The sequence below is a fragment of the Salvelinus alpinus genome, chromosome 3, assembly GCF_045679555.1.
Source record: "Salvelinus alpinus chromosome 3, SLU_Salpinus.1, whole genome shotgun sequence".
In the NCBI taxonomy this organism is placed as follows: Eukaryota; Metazoa; Chordata; class Actinopteri; order Salmoniformes; family Salmonidae; genus Salvelinus; species Salvelinus alpinus.
The window spans coordinates 70401972-70422105 of record NC_092088.1 but is presented as its reverse complement, the minus strand read 5'-3'; the positions used below and the strand labels follow the sequence as shown (position 1 = coordinate 70422105).

Genomic DNA, 20134 nt, shown 5'->3' with positions numbered 1-20134 from the left:
TCAGGTGCATCCTGTTTCCATTGACCATCCTTGAGATGTTTCTACAACTTGATTGGAGTCCACCTGTGGTAAATTCAATTGATTGGACATGATTTGGAAAGGCACACACCTGTCTATTTAAGGTCCCACAATTGACAGTGCATGTCAGAGCAAAAACCGAGCCACGAGGTTGAAGAAATTGTCTGTAGAGCTCCGAGACAGGATTGTGTCAAGGCACAGATCTGGGGAAGGGTGCCAAAAAATGTCTGCAGCACTGAAGGTCCCCAAGAATACAGTGGCCTCCATCATTCTTAAATGGAAGAAGAACCACCGAGACTTTTCCTAGAGCTGTCCGCAGGGCCAAACTGAGCTATTGAGAAGGGCCTTGATCAGGGAGGTGACTAAAAACCTGATGGTCACTCTGACAGAGCTCTATAGTTCCTCTGTGGAGATGGGAGAATCTTCCAGAAGGACAACCATCTCTGCAGCACTGCACCAATCAGGCCTTTATGGTAGAGTGGCCAGTCCTCAGTAAAAGGCACATGACAGCCAGTTTGGAGTTTATCTCAGCCACTGCCTATCACCAAGGGAGTACCCCAAGGCTCGATCCTAGGCCCATGTTCTTCTCAATTTACATCAACAACATAGCTCTCTCATCCATTTATATGCAGATGATACAGTCTTATACACAGCTGGCCCCTCCCTGGATTTTGTGTTAAATGCTCTACAACAAAGCTTTTTTAGTGTCCAACAAGCTTTATCTACCCTTAACCTTGTCCTGAACACCTCCAAAACAAAGGTCATGTAGTTTGGTGAGAAGAATGCCTCTCTCCCCACAGGTGTGATTACTATGTTGGTCAATTTCTTCAACAAATGATCAAGTCTTATCAAACATACATTAGTAATGGAAAGAAAACACAGACTCTTTGTTTAAGTATTAAAATACTCATTTTAGTAATACAATTGTAGGCAGAAGATGGTACAGAGTACAGTATAACAGTATGTGATAGTTCCCCAAGATCTGCAAAATGTCTAAGACATCCTGTAACTCATATAGCCTCTCCCCGTCCTCCTTGCGTGAGTTTCCCTGGCAACAACATTTTAATAAATCTAACCTCCCCTGACAGCAGTAACCATTTCATCAGCAATTAAAAGCTCAGAAGTGGGATTGACTGAAACTTGACCTTTCATCACAAGTATAGAGTCATAACAATGTGAACGAGTGTAAGCATCTTCTGACAGGTGGCTGGTTTCATCAAGTCTGTGGCAGCCTTGTGTTCTCAGAAAACCAGATAACCACGGTGGGATCCAGACAGGAGGAGTCTGAATGTAGACACCTTCTGATAGTGTCTGAAGGTCACAACACTCAAAAACAGGTTTTAACACACGCACACACAGAGGTCTCCTGAGGAGACCTTACAGTTTATCATAACATAATTTATTAACCCTCTTGAACTACCTCTGATGGTTTAGAGCTTTTAAATTTTTAAATTTTATTTAAACTTTATTTAACTGCGCAAGTAAATTAAGAACAAATTCTTATTTGCAATGACGGCCTACACCGGCCAAACCCGGACGACACTGGGAAAATTGTGCACCGCCCTATAGGACTCCCAATCACAGGCAGTTGTGATACAGCCTGGAGCTTGAGATAGTCACCTCATACAAGTACTTGGGAGTATGGCTAGACGGTACAATGTCCTTCTCTCAGCACATATCAAAGCTGCAGGCTAAAGTTAAATCTAGACTTGGTTTCCTCTATCGTAATCGCTCCTCTTTCACCCCAGCTGCCAAACTAAACCTTATTCAGATGACCATGCTAGATTACGGAGACATACTTTATAGATCGGCAGGTAATGGTGCTCTCGAGCGGCTAGATGTTCTTTACCATTCGGCCATCAGATTTGCCACAAATGCTCCTTATAGGACACATCACTGCACTCTATACTCCTCTGTAAACTGGTAATCTCTCTATATCCGTCGGAAGACCCACTGGTTGATGCTTATTTATAAAACCCTCTTAGCCCTCACTCCCCCCTAACTGAGATATCTACTGCAGCCCTCATCCTCCACATACAACATCCGTTCTGCCAGTCACATTCTGTTAAAGGTCCCCAAAGCACACACATCCCTGGGTCGCTCCTCTTTTCAGTTCGCTGCAGCTAGCGACTGGAACGAGCAGCAACAAACACTCAAACTGGACAGTTTTATACCAATCTCTTCATTCAAAGACTCAATCATGGACACTCTTACTGACAGTTGTGGCTGCTTTGCGTGATGTATTGTTGTCTCTACCTTCTTGCCCTTTGTGCTGTTGTCTGTGCCCAATAATGTTTGTACCATGTTTTGTGCTGCTACCATGGTGTTGTCATGTTGTGCTGCTACAGTACCATGCTGTGTTATCATGTGTTGCTGCCTTGCTAGATTGTTGTCTTAGGTCTCTCTTTATGTAGTGTTGTGTTGTCTCTCTTGTCGTGAAGTGTGTTTTGTCCTATATTTACAGTTGAAGTCGGAAGTTTACATACACTTAGGTTAGAGTCATTAAAACTAGTTTTTCAACCTCTCCAAAATGTCTTGTTAACAAATTATAGTTTTGGCATGTCGGGTAGGGCATCTACTTTGTGCATGACACAAGTCATTTTTCCAACAATTGTTTGCAGACAGATTATTTCACTTATTATTCACTGTATCACAATTCCAGTGGGTCAGAAGTTTACATGCACTAAGTTGACTGTGCCTTTAAACAGCTTGGAAAATTCCATAAAATTATGTCATGGCTTTAGAAGCTTCTGATAGGCTATTTGACATGATTTGAGTTAATTGGAGGTGTACCTGTGGATGTATTTCAAGGCCTACCTTCAAACTCAGTGTCTCTTTTCTTGACATCATGGGAAAATCAAAAGAAATCAGCCAAGACCTCAGAAAAAATTATAGACCTCCACAAGTCTGGTTCATCCTTGGGAGCAATTTCCAAATGCATGAAGGTACCACGTTCATCTGTACAAACAATAGTACGCGAAGTATAAACACCATGGGACCACGCAGCCGTCATCCCGCTCAGGAAGGAGACGCGTTCTGTCTCCTAGAGATGAACGTACTATTGTGCGAAAAGTAGAAATCAATCCCAGAACAACAGCAAAGGACCCTGTGAAGATGCTGGAGGAAACAGGTACAAAGTATCTATATCCACAGTAAAACGAGTCCTATATCGACATAACCTGTTAGGCCGCTCAGCAAGGAAGAAGCCACTGCTCCAAAACCGCCATAAAAAACCCAGACTACGGTTTGTAATTGCACATGGGGACAAAGATCGTACTTTTTGGAGAAATGTCCTCTGGTCTGATGAAACCAAAATAGAACTGTTTGGCCATAATGACCATCGTTATGTTTTGGAGGAAAAAAGGGGAGGCTTGCAAACCGAAGAACACCATCCCAACCGTGAAGCACGGGGGTGGCAGCATCATGTTGTGTGGTTGCTTTGCTGCAGGAGGGACTGATGCACTTCACAAAATAGATGACTTAATGAGGAAGGAAAATGATGTGGATATATTGAAGCAACATCTCAAGACATCAGTCAGGAAGATAAAGCTTGGTCGCAAATGGGTCTTCCAAATGGACAATGACCCCAAGCACACTTCCAAAGTTGTGGCAAAATGGCTTAAGGACAACAAAGTCAAGGTATTGGAGTGGCCATCACAAAGCCCTGACCTCAATCCTATAGAAAATTGGTGGGCAGAACTGAAAAAGTGTATGCGAGCAAGGGGGCCTACAAACCTGACTTAGTTACACCAGCTTTGTCAGGAGGAATGGGCCAAAATTCACCTAACTTATTGTGGGAAGGTTGTGGAAGGCTACCTGAAACGTTTGACCCAAGTTAAACAATTTAAAGGCAATGCTACCAAATACTAATTGAGTTTGTTAACTTCTGACCCACTGGGAATGTGAATAAATAAATAAAAGCTGAAACAAATCATTCTCTCTACTATTATTCTGACATTTCACATTCTTAAAATAAAGTGGTGATCCTAACTGACCTAAAACAGGGAATTTTTACGAGGATTAAACGCCAGGAATTGTGAAAATCTTCCGACTTCAACTGTATATATAAGGACGAGAAGTTTAGGCCTAGTCCTATAGAGACAGAGAGAGATATCCCGGTGGCATGTTATCCTTGTCAGATAGGCTACTATTGCTATACAGAGTTAGGCTAATTTGTTAATTTCGAACATATAAAGAGGGTTATATTGTTAGATTAAAGGAATAACTCTGGTAGGCTAAAACATTCATCCTCACCTCAAGTTCAATTGTCGGAGGCCATTGGAGCGCCAATGCGCACTGCCTGCAGTAGCTAAAGCGTATAATAGCCACAACACACCAAACCTTCACAACATTTTCTAAACTTTATTAGGGTAATGTCAAAAGTAAAACAAGCCATTGCTTATAGGGAAAATACAAACAGGTTATTATATTGCGGCATTACAATAAGTTTATTTTTGCATGTATTTGGCTAAGGTGTATGTAAACTTCCGACTTCAACTGTATCTATATATATATATATACAACTCAGCAAATAAATAAACGTCCTCTCACTGTCAACTGTGTTTATTTTCAGCAAACTTAACGTGTAAATATTTGTATGAACATAACAAGATTCAACAACTGAGACATAAACTGAACAAGTTCCACAGACATGTGACTAACATAAATATAATAATGTGTCCCAGAAGAAATTGGGGTCAAAATCAAAAGTATCCTTCAGTATCTGGTGTGGCCACCAGCTGCATTAAGTACTGCAGTGCATCCTCCTCATGGACTGCACCAGATTTGCCAGTTCTTGCTGTGAGATGTTACACCACTCTTCCACCAAGGCACCTGCAAGTTCCTGGACATTTCTGGGGGAAATGGCCCTAGCCTTCACCCTCCAATCCAACAGGTCCCAGACGTGCTCAATGGGATTGAGATTCGGGCTCTTCGCTGGCCATGGCAGAACACTGACATTCCTGTCTTGCAGGAAATCACGCACAGAACGAGCAGTATGGCTGGTGGCATTGTCATGCTGGAAGGTCATGTCAGGATGAGCCTGCAGGAAGGGTAGCACATGAGGGAGGAGGATGTCTTCCCTGTAACGCACAGCGTTGAGATTGCCTGCAATGACAACAAGCTCAGTCTGATGATGCTGTGACACACCGCCCCAGACCATGATGGACCCTCCACCTCCAAATCGATCCCGCTCCAGAGTACAGGTCTCGGTGTAACGATCAGTCCTTCGACGATAAACGCGAATCCTATCATCACCCCTGGTGAGACTAAACCGCAACTCGTTAGTGAAGAGCACTTTTTGCCAGTCCTGTCTGGTCCAGCAATGGGGGGTTTATGCCCATAGGCGACGTTGTTGCCGGTGATGTCTGGTAAGGACCTGCCTTACAACAGGCCTACAAGCCCTCATTCCAGCCTCTCAGCCTATTGCGGGCAGTCTGAGCACTGATGGAGGGATTGTGCGTTCCTGGCGTAACTTGGGCAGTTGTTGTTGCCATCCTGTACCTGTCCCGCAGGTGTGATGTTCGGATGTACCGATCCTGTGCAGTTATTGTTACACGTGGTCTGCCGCTGCGAGGACGATCAACTGTCCGTGCTATCTCCCTGTAGCTCTGTCTTAAGCGTCTCACAGTACAGACATTGCAATTTTTTTGTCCTGGCCACAACTGCAGTCCTCATGCCTCCTTGAAGCATGCCTAAGCAGGCACATTCACACAGATGAGCAGGGACCCAGGGCATCTTTCTTTTGGTGTTTTTTCAGTCAGTAGAAAGGCCTCTTTAGTGTCCTAAGTTTTCATAACTGTGACCTTCATTGCCTACCGTCTGTAAGCTGTTAGTGTCTTAACGACCATTCCACAGTTTCATGTTCATTAATTGTTTATGGTTCATTGAACAAGCATTTGAAACGCTGTTTAAACCATTTACTGTCACGTCTGCTCCCCCCCTTGGCGCTTGAGGGCACCAGGCTGCCCTGCATCACGCACTCCTGCCATCTATTACGCACACCTGCCTTCCCTCGTCACGCCCATCAGTGATATTGGACTCACCTGGACTCAGTCATCACCTGATTATTTCCTCCCCTATATTTGTCAGTTCCCTTGCTCTGTTCCCTGCTGCTGCATTAATTGTTTTTGTCTGTATTATTCGTTTGCTGACGCTGTTTCTGTCTCATTCCATGTCCGTTCTTTATTAAATGTTTGACTCCCCGTACCTGCTTCGTCTTTCCAGAGTCATGCATGTGACACTTTACAATGATGATCTGTGAAGTTATTTGGATTTTTATGAATTATCTTTGAAAGACAGGATTTTGAAAAAGTGACGTTATTAAAAAAAATATATATATATATCCCAGCCCCTGTCCCCGCAGGAGGCCTTTTGCCTTTTGGTAGGCCGTCATTGTAAATAAGAATTTGTTCTTAACTGACTTGCCTAGTTAAATAAAGTTTAAATAAAATAGAAATATTTCTTTTTTTAGAGTAGGGCTGTAAATGTGGAAACAGTCAAGGGATCTGATTACTTTCCGAAGTCACTGTATACTATGTAAAACAAACATGCCTCGCTGGCATGTACAATAAGGAATCACGTTCGACAACGTTTGGCATCTGGACATGGCACAGGTGTTGACCTTGTGGCTCTGTGTAGTCACAGCTTCTCTGGGTGTCTGTGAGAAAAAAGACTCTCGGTCCATGTGTTGAATAATACATGGTAACACCACTGTAATGTTTTACCTGCACCCAGTCAATTGTTGATCACACCACAACGGGGGGATCACAGGAAGAGGACGGACCCTGACCCGCAAAGCAGGAAGTGAAATATAATTCTCTGTGCAAACCCTGTGTCACACACACAAATTCATACACTATGGCCCCGTTTCCTGGAAATAGGTTACACCTATTCGTAGAATTAAATGTTCTCCATAAACTGGCATGCAATAATTTGAGTCCTTATTACAGTTATTGATGGCTGATGCAGCAGTAGGAGTAAAAGGCCGAAGTATGTTTTATCGTGTACTCTGTAACATATGCTCTTAATCCCTCTGTTCCTTTTCCCTCTCTCCCTCTCCCAGAGGTGACCAGGACAAGTGTGATATCTGGGGGAACACTCCGCTCCACCTGGCCGCTGCCAACGGCCACCACAACTGCCTATCCTTCCTGGTGTCGTTTGGAGCCAACGTGTGGTGCCTGGACAATGACTACCACACACCCCTCGACATGGCCGCCACCAAGAGCCACATGGACTGTGTCCGGTACCTGGACTCCATCGCCGCCAAGCAGTCGGCCCTCAACCCCAAGGTGAGGTGTCAGGACCAATGACAACCCAGCAAATTTTTCTGTGTCAAAAATAACTAAATAACACAAAGTGTTGAGTCTATGGATCCATATAGACACCGAACAGTGTTAAATTTAGACAATGCTTAGTGTAAAGCCTTATTCAAATATTTCCCAGAGTGCATTGCCTTTCAAGTAAGTTGTAGCATTACCACCCATGACTGTATTTGTTAGTGACAGAAACATAGTTGTTGCATTCATCCATTCTCGGTACTGTGGACTTCACCAAGTGAGATCCTAAAAGAAATATATATACACTGCTCAAAAAAATAAAGGGAACACTTAAACAACACAATGTAACTCCAAGTCAATCACACTTCTGTGAAATCAAACTGTCCACTTAGGAAGCAACACTGATTGACAATACATTTCACATGCTGTTGTGCAAATGGAATAGACAAAAGGTGGAAATTATAGGCAATTAGCAAGACACCCCCAATAAAGGAGTGGTTCTGCAGGTGGTGACCACAGACCACTTCTCTTCCTATGCTTCCTGGCTGATGTTTTGGTCACTTTTGAATGCTGGCGGTGCTTTCACTCTAGTGGTAGCATGAGACGGAGTCTACAACCCACACAAGTGGCTCAGGTAGTGCAGCTCATCCAGGATGGTACATCAATGCGAGCTGTGGCAAGAAGGTTTGCTGTGTCTGTCAGCGTAGTGTCCAGAGCATGGAGGCGCTACCAGGAGACAGGCCAGTACATCAGGAGACGTGGAGGAGGCTGTAGGAGGGCAACAACCCAGCAGCAGGACCGCTACCTCCGCCTTTGTGCAAGGAGGAGCACTGCCAGAGACCTGCAAAATGACCTCCAGCAGGCCGCAAATGTGCAGACCAAAGGACAGATTTCCACCGGTCTAATGTCCATTGCTCGTGTTTCTTGGCCCAAGCAAGTCTCTTCTTATTGGTGTCCTTTGGTAGTGTTTTCTTTGCAGCAATTCGACCATGAATGCCTGACTCGTGCAGTCTCCTCTAAACAGTTGATGTTGAGATGTGTCTGTTACTTGAACTCTGTGAAGCATTTATTTGGGCTGTAATTTCTGAGGCTGGTAACTTTAATGAACTTATCCTCTGCAGCAGAGGTAACTCTGGGTCCTTTCCTGTGGCGGTCCTCATGAGAACCAGTTTCATCATTGTGCTTGATGGTTTTTGTGACTGCACTTGAAGAAACTTTCATGTTCCCCATTGACTGACCTTCATGTCTTAAAGTAATGAGGGACTGTTGTTTCTCTTTGCTTATTTGAGCTGTTCTTGGCATAATATGGACTTGGTCTTTTACCAAATAGGGCTATCTTCTGTATACCACCCCTACATTGTCACAACACAATTGACTGGCTCAAACACATTAAGAAGGAAAGGAATTCCACAAATGAACTTTAACAAGGCATACTTGTTAATTGAAATGCATTCCAGGTGACTACCTCATGAAGCTGGTGGAGAGAATGCCATAATACCATACGTACAGCATTTCATAAGGCCTTATTTTGAGGGCCTAGTTTTACCCTAATAGAGGGGCCTGAAACTCATACACCATCACTTTGAATCAAACCACACCCATCATTATCATATTTCCCAGCATGCTCTATTGCAGGTAGATAAAAAAAAAAAATGGTTTCTTTCATTATCTATGTTTGTTCATATACATTGATTAATCTTATGCTACACAAAGATAAATAATACACATTTTTTTAACTAATCCAATGTTAGTTAGATTTTTTGCTCCAGTTTAAATGTTTAGGTAGTCTCATCATAACCCTACCCTTGGTAGTCATTCTGAATGAAGGTTGAAGGTCAATAAAAAATTCCAACTGTTGGACATCCTAACTCTGTCTTATTCCAATAGAAATTACACATCACTTTGCCAACCAACATAATGTAATTTACCGGCAGGGTTGCACATTTTTGGGGGGGCTTTTTCTGGAAACAGAAGCAGGAAATCTGAAATCCTTTTTGGGTTTTGGGAAACCTACTTCCAGGCCTGAGGTATGAACTGGGGTACAAGTATGTATGCACTAATAACGGAAGGTAAACAGGATGACCTTACAGGGTACCACTACAGTGACAAGTGTTTGTACTACTTTAGGAACAAATGTAAATATTTTTTTCTGAGTTTAATACAATGGCCTGAAACTCATGGTTTACAGGCCACATTTGGCCTGCAAGGTCATGTGTAATTCCTATTGGAATACAGCCAATGTGGGTATATTTCAAAAACTTTTATCTGCTGCTGCCACCACATATATTTTCTGTGATTTACTTTCCATCTCTGCTGTACAGTTGATAACCATTGCTATGAACGTTAAGAACCCAACCTTACTGAAGCATAAATCACTCATAGGCCTCGGTCTACTCACAGGGATTCTCTCAGAACCCTCACTCTTGACCCATCCTCTACTTTCTTCACTACCTCAGCATACGTTACCTTATGCACTACTCTGACTGTGGCCATTTCAACCTGCATCTCTTGCACCCGACACTTCCGATCCCCAAGCAACAGGGGAACCCCTACAGGTAACACACACAAATGTATCCACCAAAACTACACAATTCTCTGTCCTTGTCCTCCAACACACTTCCCACATCTAGGATTCTCCCTCCTATACACTGCTTCTACCCCCAAGCCATAAGAATCCTGAACAGCTAATCAAATGGCTACCCAGACTATTTGCATTGCCCCCCTCCCCTCTCTTTTTACATTGCTGTTACTCTGTTTATTATCTATGCATAGTCACTTTAACTCTACCTACTTGTACATATTACCTCAACTATCCTGTGCCCCCGCACATTGACTCTGTACCGGTAACCCCTGTATATAGCCCTGCTACTGTTATTTTACTGCTGCTCTTGAATTATTTGTTATTTTTAACTTATCTATTTTTTACTTCACACTTATTTTTCTTAAAACTGCATTGTTGGTTAAGGGCTTATAAGTAAGCATTTAACTATAAGGTCTACTACACCTGTTGTATTCGGCACATGTGACTAATACAATTTGATTTGATGCAACATGACCATGAATGTTGCACGTGAAACAACGCAGTAGATTTCACACAAATGTCTAACAGGATAACTGATATATCCTAACATGACTTTGTAGGGTGGAGATTCTGATTCAAAAGGAATGACAGTGACTCCTCTGTTTCACCACCAAGTCTGCGACACACCAAACGGCGGGCGCCACAAATATCAGGAATCTTCAATAGCCATCTCCACACTTAACGCTACCCCAAAAATTACTATTTTCAATGGTGCCCTGTTCCTAAGAGCAAAGCAAGAAACAAATATTGACCTAAGTCGTGCGACATGGAGCGCCTGCTCCCTCTGATCAAAAGAAACACAAACAAATATCACAAGTCCACCACAGGCTAGCTTCACTGATTCAACTTCACCCAACTCCTTTCTCACCCACCCTGAAACCACAAATGGATCCGCCAAAAGGCAAGGGTCCACTTTCTCCCAAAAAATCACTCCTACTGGACCAGATGCTTCATTATCATGTCCAAACTCGCCGGTCCTCACTCTCGTCAGGTTCCATCTCTGAGCTACTGGAGCGCCTAACTCTCTTTTTGCACTTGACGCCAACCTTCCTCACCACACCGCTTCCCTCTACACTCAGCTCCTTCTCGGCGGTCATCACTGTACCTGCCACCGCATTTTATTCAACCTCACTCTCGTCACGTTCAATTTCCTTCTGTAGCTCTTCCAAAAGTTCTGTGTTATTCTCCATTCCATATTCACTCACAACATATTCCACTTCTCTCCTTTTTTTCATGTCCGCCATCCTCTCCTTCATCAGATCTTCCAGAAGGCTTATGCAATCCCCCACTCCATATATATATATGTCATGACGTTGGCCTAGGGGTAGGTTTATGACAGTCATAAATACCTCTTTCCCCCCTTTTCCCTCTCCCTACTATAACTGATGTGACATAAGAAAACCCCTTGGTTAACATAGAGATTCTGGGAACATCAGAAGTGGGGGGAAATGAACTATATTCTGGTAATCCGACCAACTGAACATATGCGGTGGTACTTAAGGTATATTATGTCAGTTCGGTTGCCCTCTGACACATTCTCATCAATGATAGAATGAGAAACTCTACTGTGGAAAGTCTAAACGTCAGAGGTATCGGATTCACATGGAATTGTTGTTTAATTCAAATGTTTGAATATGAAATTATTTGTGAAGAGATTAAATGTAATTTTAGCTTCCAAATGAGAGATTTGGATTTTCATAAATTTGGGCTTCTGCTCAACTAGGGGCCCGCCCCTGTGAAGAGACATGGGTTATAAACTTTTCAGACACACCCCTCTCCCTCCACTATAAAAGCCATTGACAAAAAAATAACTTCCTGTTCCGGGTACATTTAGGATGACGATCCGATGTCAGAATGGTTCAGATAATAACTACAAAACTAAGCCAACATCAGTATGGACTTTGGTTGTAAATGGTATGAACTTTGAACTCGTATTCACTACAGAAGTGATACCTCCTAGCCGTTGAGTTGGCAACAGCTGCTACAAACGCAGGTTAGGAAGGACAGTCAGAGTATCCCGTCTACTACACATCAACGTTACTCCAACGTATCCAGCGACCACCAGAGACATTCTTCAAAGGACAGAGGACTCGGGTTGGCGACACGGTCCATCTACCACCAACCTACTGAAGCGCAGCTCAGAGTAAATATTTATTGCATTTTCCTTTCCATATGGGCGGTAATTTAGAATGCATAAGATACGGTATTTACGATGGTACAGCTTCGCCTATGTTCCAGTCTCCCGCTCTTTCACTAAAATCCCGCCCCTTTTCTTTGTGTAACAAGCTGTCATATCTATTCCGCACGCTAGGGACGTTTTTCTTTATGACTGCACTTTGTAATCAAGTTATGATTTAATTGTGTATGTGTGTTTCTGTGTGATTAGTTAGGTATTTAGTAAATAAATAATTAAACCCAATTATGTATTGCTGATTCAACTTGTTAGCCAGGATTCTTGCAGATAACCAAGGATTTACCACTTTCAGATGAGACTGAATAAAATGACGATTAATGTGACTGCTATGGATGTAAAATTTTACTAAATCTTTAAGAGTTTATTCGGAAGATAACAGCTCTATAAATATTATTTCGTGGTGTCCCTCTCTAGTTAATTATATTTACATGATTAGTTCAATCAGGTAATATTAATTACAGAGAAATTATTTTATAGAATAGCATGTCATAGCAATTAATCTGGCATAGCCAAAGACACGACATATATATATATATTCTTTTTTTCCGCCTTTATTTAACCAAGTAGGTCAGTTGAGAACAAGTTCTCATTTACAACTGCGACCTGGCCAAGATAAAGCAAAGAAGGGCGACAAAAAACAACAACACAGTGTTACACATGGGATAAACAAAAGTACAGTCAATAACAATAGAAAAATCTATATACAGTGTGTGCAAATGGAGGAGGCAATAAAGGAGGTAAGGCATTAAATAGGCCATAGTAGCGAAGTAATTACAATTCAGCAAATTAACACTGGAGTGATAGATGTGCAGATGATGATGTGCAAGTAGAAATACTGGTGTGCAAAAAAGTTTATAAAAACAATATGGGGATGAGGTAGGTAGTTGGATGGGTTATTAACAGATGGGCTGTGTACAGCTGCAGCGATCGGTGAGCTGCTCAGATAGCTGATGCTTAAAGTTAGTGAGGGAGATATAAGTCTCCAACTTCAGCGATTTTTGCAATTCCTTTCAGTCATTGGCAGCAGAGAACTGGAAGGAAAGGCGGCCAAAGTAGGTGTTGGCTTTGGGGATGACCAGTGAGATATACCTGCTGGAGCACATGCTACGGGTGGGTGTTGTTATGGTGACCAGTGAGCTGAGATAAGGCGGAGCTTTACCTTGCAAAGACTTATAGATGACCTGGAGCCAGTGGGTCTGGCGACGAATATGAAGCAAGGGCCAGCCGACGAGAGCATACAGGTCGCAGTGGTGGGTGGTATATGGGGCTTTGGTGACAAAATGGATGGCACTGTGATAGACTGCATCCAGTTTGCTGAGTAGAGTGTTGGAGGCTATTTTGTAAATGACATCGCCGAAGTCGAGGATCGGTAGGATAGTCAGTTTTACGAGGGTATGTTTGGCAGCATGAGTGAAGGATGCTTTGTTGCGAAATAGGAAGCCGGTTCTAGATTTAATTTTGGATTGGAGATGCTTAATATGAGTCTGGAAGGAGAGTTTACAGTCTAACCAGACACCTAGGTATTTGTAGTTGTCCGCATATTCTAAGTCAGAATCGTCCAGAGTAGTGATGCTAGTCGGGCGGGCAGGTGCGGGCAGCGATCGGTTGAAGAGCATGCATTTAGTTTTACTAGTGTTTAAGAGCAGTTGGAGGCCACGGAAGGAGAGTTGTATTGCATTGAAGCTCGTCTGGAGGTTAGTTAACACAGTGTCCCAAGAAGGGCCAGATGTGTACAGAATGGTGTCGTCTGCATAGAGGTGGATCAAGGAATCACTAGCAGCAAGAGCGACATCATTGATATATACAGAGAAAACGGTCGGCCCGAGAATTGAACCCTGTGGCACCCCCATAGAGACTGCCAGAGGTCCAGACAACAGGCCCTCCGATTTCACACACTGAACTCTATCTGAGAAGTAGTTGGTCAACCAGTCATTTGAGAAACCAAGGCTGTTGAGTGTGCCGATAAGAATGTGGTGATTGACAGAATCGAAAGACTTGGCCAGGTCGATGAAGACGGATGCACAGTACTGTCTTTTATTGTCTGCGGTTATGATATCGTTTAGTACCTTGAGCGTGGCTGAGGTGCACCCGTGACCAGTTTGGAAACCGGATTGCACAGCAGAGAAGGTACGGTGGGATTCAAGATGGTCAGTGATCTGCTTGTTAACTTGGCTTTCGAAGACTTTAGAAAGGCAGGGCAGGATGGATATAGGTCTATAAGAGTTTGGCTCTAGAGTGTCACCCCCTTTGAAGAGGGGGGATGACCGCGGCAGCTTTCCAATCTTTAGGAATCTCGGACAATACGAAAGAGAGGTTGAACAGACTAGTAATAGGGTTTGCAACAATGGCGGCGGATAATTTTAGAAAGAGAGGGTCCAGATTGTCTAGCCCAGCTGATTTGTACGGGTCCAGGTTTTGCAGATCTTTCAGAACATCAGGTATCTGGATTTGGGTGAAGGAGAAGCTGGGGAGGCTTGGGCACGTAGCTGCGGGGGGTGCGGAGCTGTTGGCCGGGGTTGGGGTAGCCTGGAGGAAAGCATGGCCAGCCGTAGAGAAATGCTTATTGAAATTCTTGATTATTGTGGATTTATCGGTGGTGACAGTGTTTCCTAGCCTCAGTGCAGTGGGCAGCTGGGAGGAGGTCCTCTTATTCTCCATCTAATTTACAGTGTCCCAGAACTTTTTGGAGTTTCTGTTCGGAATTTCTGTTCGGAAAACAAAGGCTAGCTTTTTCAAACTGACTGTGTGTATTGGTTCCTGACTTCCCTGAAAAGTTGCATATCGCGGGGACTATTTGATGCTAGTGCAGTACGCCACAGGATGTTTTTGTGCTGGTCGAGAGCAGTCAGGTCTGAAGTGAACCAAGAGCTATATCTGTTCTTAGTTCTACATTTTTTGAAAGGGGCATGCTTATTTAAGATGGTGAGGAAATTACTTTTAAAGAACAACCAGGCATCCTCTACTGACAGGATGAGGTCAATATCCTTCCAGGATACCCGGGCCAGATCGATTAGAAAGGCCTGTTCGCAGAAGTGTTTTAGGGAGCATTTGACAGTGATGAGGCGTGGTCATTTGACCGCGAACCCACAATGGATGCAGGTAATGAGGCAGTGATCGCTGAGATTCTGATTGAAAACAGCAGAGGTGTATTTGGAGGGCAAGTTAGTCAGGATAATATCTATGAGGGTGCCCATGTTTACGTATTTAGGGTTGTACCTGGTGGGTTCCTTGATAATTTGTGTGAGATTGAGGGCATCTACCTTAGATTGTAGGACGGCCAGGGTGTTAAGCATATCCCAGTTTAGGTCACCTAGCAGAACGAACTCTGAAGATAGGTGGCGGCCAATCAATTCACATATGGTGTCCAGGGCACAGCTGGTAGCTGAGGGGGGTCTATAACAGGCGGCAACATTGAGAGACTTATTTCTGGAGAGATTAATTTTTTTAATTAGAAGCTCGAACTGTTTGGGCATAGACCTGGAAAGTATGACAGAACTTTGCAAGCTTTCTTCTGCAGTAGATTGCAACTCCTTCCCCTCTGGCAGTTTTATTTCATGGAAAATGATGTAGTTGGGGATGGAAATCTAAGAATTTTTGGTCGTCTTCCTAAGCCAGGATTCAGACACGACAAGGACATCAGGGTTGGCGGAGTGTGCAAAAGCAGTGAGTAAAACAAACTTAGGGAGGAGGCTTCTGATGTTAACATGCATGAAACCAAGGCTTTTACCGTTTCAGAAGTCAACAAATGAGAGCGCCTGGGGACACACAGGGCCTGGGTTAACCTCTACATCACCCGAGGAACAAAGGAGGAGTAGGATGAGGGTACGGCTAAAGGCTACTGGTCGTTTAGTGCGTTGGGGACAGAGAATTAAAGGAGCAGATTTCTGGGCGTGGCAGAATAGATTCAGGGCATAATGTACAGACGGGTATGGTAGGGTGCGGGTAGAGTGGAGGTAAACCCGGGCATTGAGTGATGATGAGAAAGGTTGCATCTCTGGAGGCACTAGTTATGCTAGGTGAGGTCATGGCATGCGTGGGAGGTGGGACAAAAGAGGTGGGACAAAAAAGGTATCGGAGGCATGTTGAGGGCTAGGGGCTCCTCAGTAAAATAAAACAATGATAACTACCCTAAACAACAGTATACAAGGCATATCGACATTAGAGAGAGACATAAAGCGAGGCATAAAGCAATCACAGGTGTTGATTGGGAGAGCTAGCTAAGACAACACCGGGTAAGACAACAACAGCTAATCAGCTAAGACAACAACAACAACAGGTAAAATGGCGATGAATGGGCAGAGAGGGTCAGTTAACTACACACAGCGCCTGAGTTCGAGGCTGGGGCCGACAGATAAACAGAATAAACAAAATGGAGTACCGTGATTTAATGAACAGTCCAGCAGGCATCAGCTCTGTAGCCAGGTGATCATAGGGTCCAGTGAACAGCAATAGATTAAACAGGGAAGCCGTTAGGTAGTCGTTACTACGCTAGCAAGCGGGAGACGGCGTACATAAAGATAGCAGGCCGGGGCTAGCAGAAGCGTCTTCACCGACGTCCGGCAAAGGCCGATTGAGGGCACAACGGACGGAATTAGGTCGGCAGACCAGTCGTGATGGATCGGCGGGACTCCGTGTCGACAAAGGGTCCAGGCCAATTGGCAAAAGAGATATTGTAGCTGGAGTAATTTTGTTTGCTAGCCGAGGAATGCGCCTGGCTCGAGGCTAACTGGTGCTTGCTTTGGGACAAGGGTGTTAGCCACTATAGCCACTTGGTAGCAGCTAGCTAGCTATGATCCGATGCAAAGGTCCAGAGCTTACGGCAGGAATCTGTTGATGTAGTGGCTTCCAGTCGTGATAGTGATGATTCCGGGAGGCATCACCTCTGTATCCGAGTGATCATAGGGTCCACTGAGCAGGCCGGGAGATGGGAATGGCTCAAGGCTAGCTTTGGGGCTGGGCCACTCGGTAGCAGCCAGCTAGCTGCGATGATATGGAGTAATGGTCCAGGGTTGACATGTGCAGACTGGCGGGTATTATCCAGACTAAATGCGTCTGGTGTCTGCGCTAAAGGTAAAGGCCGCTAGAAGTGGCTAACAATGACTAAATAGCTAGTAGCTAATTCGCTGGTTAGCCTCTGATGGCTAGCTTCCGATGGAGGTTATAGCTATAAGGTCTAAAAATAGCAGATCCGTATCACATTGGGTGAGGCGGGTTGCCGGAAGGTATATTTCATTTAAAAATGGAAAAAGAGATTTGAAATATATAAAAAACAGACGGAAAAAAACTACATTTACACGGGACAATGACAAACACGTCTGCACTGCTACGCCATCTTTGATTACCTTATATACACATAATACAGTTGAAGTCGGAAGTTTACATACACTTAGGTTGGAGTCATTAAAACTCGTTTTTCAACCACTCCACACATTTCTTGTTAATTTCTTGTTGGTGCAGAAAGTGCAAATCAATCCCAGAACAACAGCAAGGGACCTTGTGAAGATGCTGGAGGAAACAGGTACAAACGTATCTATATCCACAGTAAAACGAGTCCTATATCGACATAACCTGAAAGGCCGTTCAGCAAGGAAGAAGCCACTGCTCCAAAACCGCCATAAAAAAGCCAGACTACGGTTTGCACCTGCACATGGGGACAAAGATCATACTTTTTGGAGAAATGTCCTCTGGTCTGATGAAACAAAAATAAAACTGTTCGGCCATAATGACCATTGTTATGTTTGGAGGAAAAGGGGTGAGGCTTGCAAACCGAAGAACACCATCCCAACCGTGAAGCACGGGGGTGGCAGCCTCATGTTGTGTGGGTGCTTTGCTGCAGGAGGGACTGGTGCACTTCACAAAATAGATGGCATCATGAGGGAGGGAAATGATGTAGATATATTGGAGCAACATCTCAAGACATCAGTCAGGAATTCAAAGCTTGGTCTTCCAAATGGAGAATGACCCCAAGCACACTTCCAAAGTTGTGGCAAAATGGCTTAAGGACAACAAAGTCAAGGTAATGGAGTGGCCATCACAAAGCCCTGTCCTCAATCCTATAGAAAATTTGTGGGCAGAACTGAAAAAGCGTGTGCGAGCAAGGAGGCCTACAAACCTGACTCAGCTACACCAGCTTTGTCAGGAGGAATGGGCCAGAATTCACCCAATTTATTGTGGGAAGCTTGTGAAGGCTACACAAAATATTTGACCCAAGTTAAACAATTTAAAGGCAATGCTACCAAATACTAATTGAGTGTATGTAAACTTCTGACCCACTGGGAATGTGATGAAAGAAATAGAATCTGAAATAAATAATTCTCTCTACTATTATTCTGACATTTCACATTCTTAAAATAAAGTGGTGATCCTAACTGACCTAAAACAGGGAATTTGTACTCGGATTAAATATCAGGAATTGTGAAAAACTGAGTTTAAACGTATTTGGCTAAGGTGTATGTAAACTTCCGACAACTGAATGTTATTCCCTTCTTGTCACACACTCTGTTTTATATATAAGCAATGAGACTACCTAAACCATATAAACTGGAACAACTGTTTCAGTAACGGGTAAAATAAGTCCACGTAACATATTGGATTAGTTTAGATTCTTTTTTGGGTAATTTATATTTGAGTAGCATAAGATCAATTAATTAATTAACCAATCAATCAATGTACATGCACAAACACAAACATAGACGTTCAAAAAACAATTCTAAAAATATACCTGCAATAGAGAATGCTGGGTAATATGATAGTGAAGGGTGTGGTTTTTGTAGAAAGTGATGCTGTATGAGTTTCATTCCCCTGTTTTAGGGAAAAACTAGGTCCTCAAAATAAGGCCTTATGAAACATTTATGGTATTGTGTTATAGAATTTTTTAAAATGACATTAACATATTAGCTTAGGAACTCACTTGGTGAAGTCCATAGAACTGAAGGTAGATGAATGCAACAGTCATGTCTCTGTCACTAACAAATACAGTCATGGGTGGTAACTTTACAATTTACTTGAAAGGCAATTTCACTTTCAACACTTTTAGTGTTGATTTAAAAAAATATATATGTTTTGTTTATTTTTAACACTGGCGAATTAGCTGTGAAGGAACATATGCAGGAAGAGTCCTATTCCATCTTTATTGAGACTACTAAATGCACATTTTGAATCAGTAGGTTGTTAAAAAATATATTTAATTTAAATTGTTTTTTAAATTGTAGTCAATTCCACTGCCTGTATGCAAACTGCTATGGTGGTATTTGTGAAGTTTTAAATTGTGAATAAATAAATCTACCTTTCCTATAAGCTGGTGAGCAAGCTGAAAGACAGAGCATTCCGCATGGCGGAGAGGAGGATAAAGGACTGTGTGAAGATGCAGCAGAAACACCACCAGCGGATGGAGAGGAAGTTCCTGAAGGAGAGTGTAGCGTCGGATAACTCAGATGCCATGAGCTTCACTAGTTATAACAGCAGCAGCACGCTAAACCGCAAACTTCCTCAGTTCAACACTCTCACTTCCAATATGCCATACTCACAGGTCAAAAGCATTTCTTCCCTGCTACTTCACTGTCAATTTCTCATTAATGCATTTCCTATTATTTTGATAGTCAACGGCAGTTTGAGTAAATCATTTGATATTGTTTTTCGTTCCTGAGTAAGCTCAGGAAATGTCAGCATTATTCAAATGTCTTGCTTTACATTTTGTAAATGATCTGTGTTAATGTCTTCTTCTGAGTCCACGTTTCGATCTGTGCAATCCTCTCTCACTATAGGCCACTCTTCACTCCACAGCCAAGGGTAGGACCAAGATTCAGAAGAAGCTAGAGAAGAAGAAACAGGTGGACGGCACCTTCAAGATCTACGAGGATGGGAGGAAGAGTGTACGTTCGCTGTCTGGCCTTCAGCTTGGCCAGGACGTCATGTTCCTCAAGCAGGTAAAAAGAGACGCAACACCCAAAACAGTTGACTAACGGAAAATACAATTTAGAAAAATAAACACACTATGCTCCCAAACATTAAATGGAGAACCCATTACATTTCCCACAGGCTTAGTGCGGAAACCTGGGTTCGCTC

At 43.2% G+C, this 20134-nt stretch overlaps 1 protein-coding gene across 1 annotated transcript in view; it reads left to right on the top strand.

The window, feature by feature from the left end:
- The window catches only part of LOC139571233 (pre-mRNA splicing regulator USH1G-like), a 28556-nt gene that overhangs the window by 5615 nt on the left and 2807 nt on the right, over nucleotides 1-20134 (top strand). The window contains exons 2-4 of the mRNA XM_071393896.1: nucleotides 7082-7307; nucleotides 19368-19598; nucleotides 19834-19995. Of these exons, the coding sequence (XP_071249997.1) occupies nucleotides 7082-7307; nucleotides 19368-19598; nucleotides 19834-19995 (619 nt within the window). The remainder of the gene's footprint in view (nucleotides 1-7081; nucleotides 7308-19367; nucleotides 19599-19833; nucleotides 19996-20134) is intronic.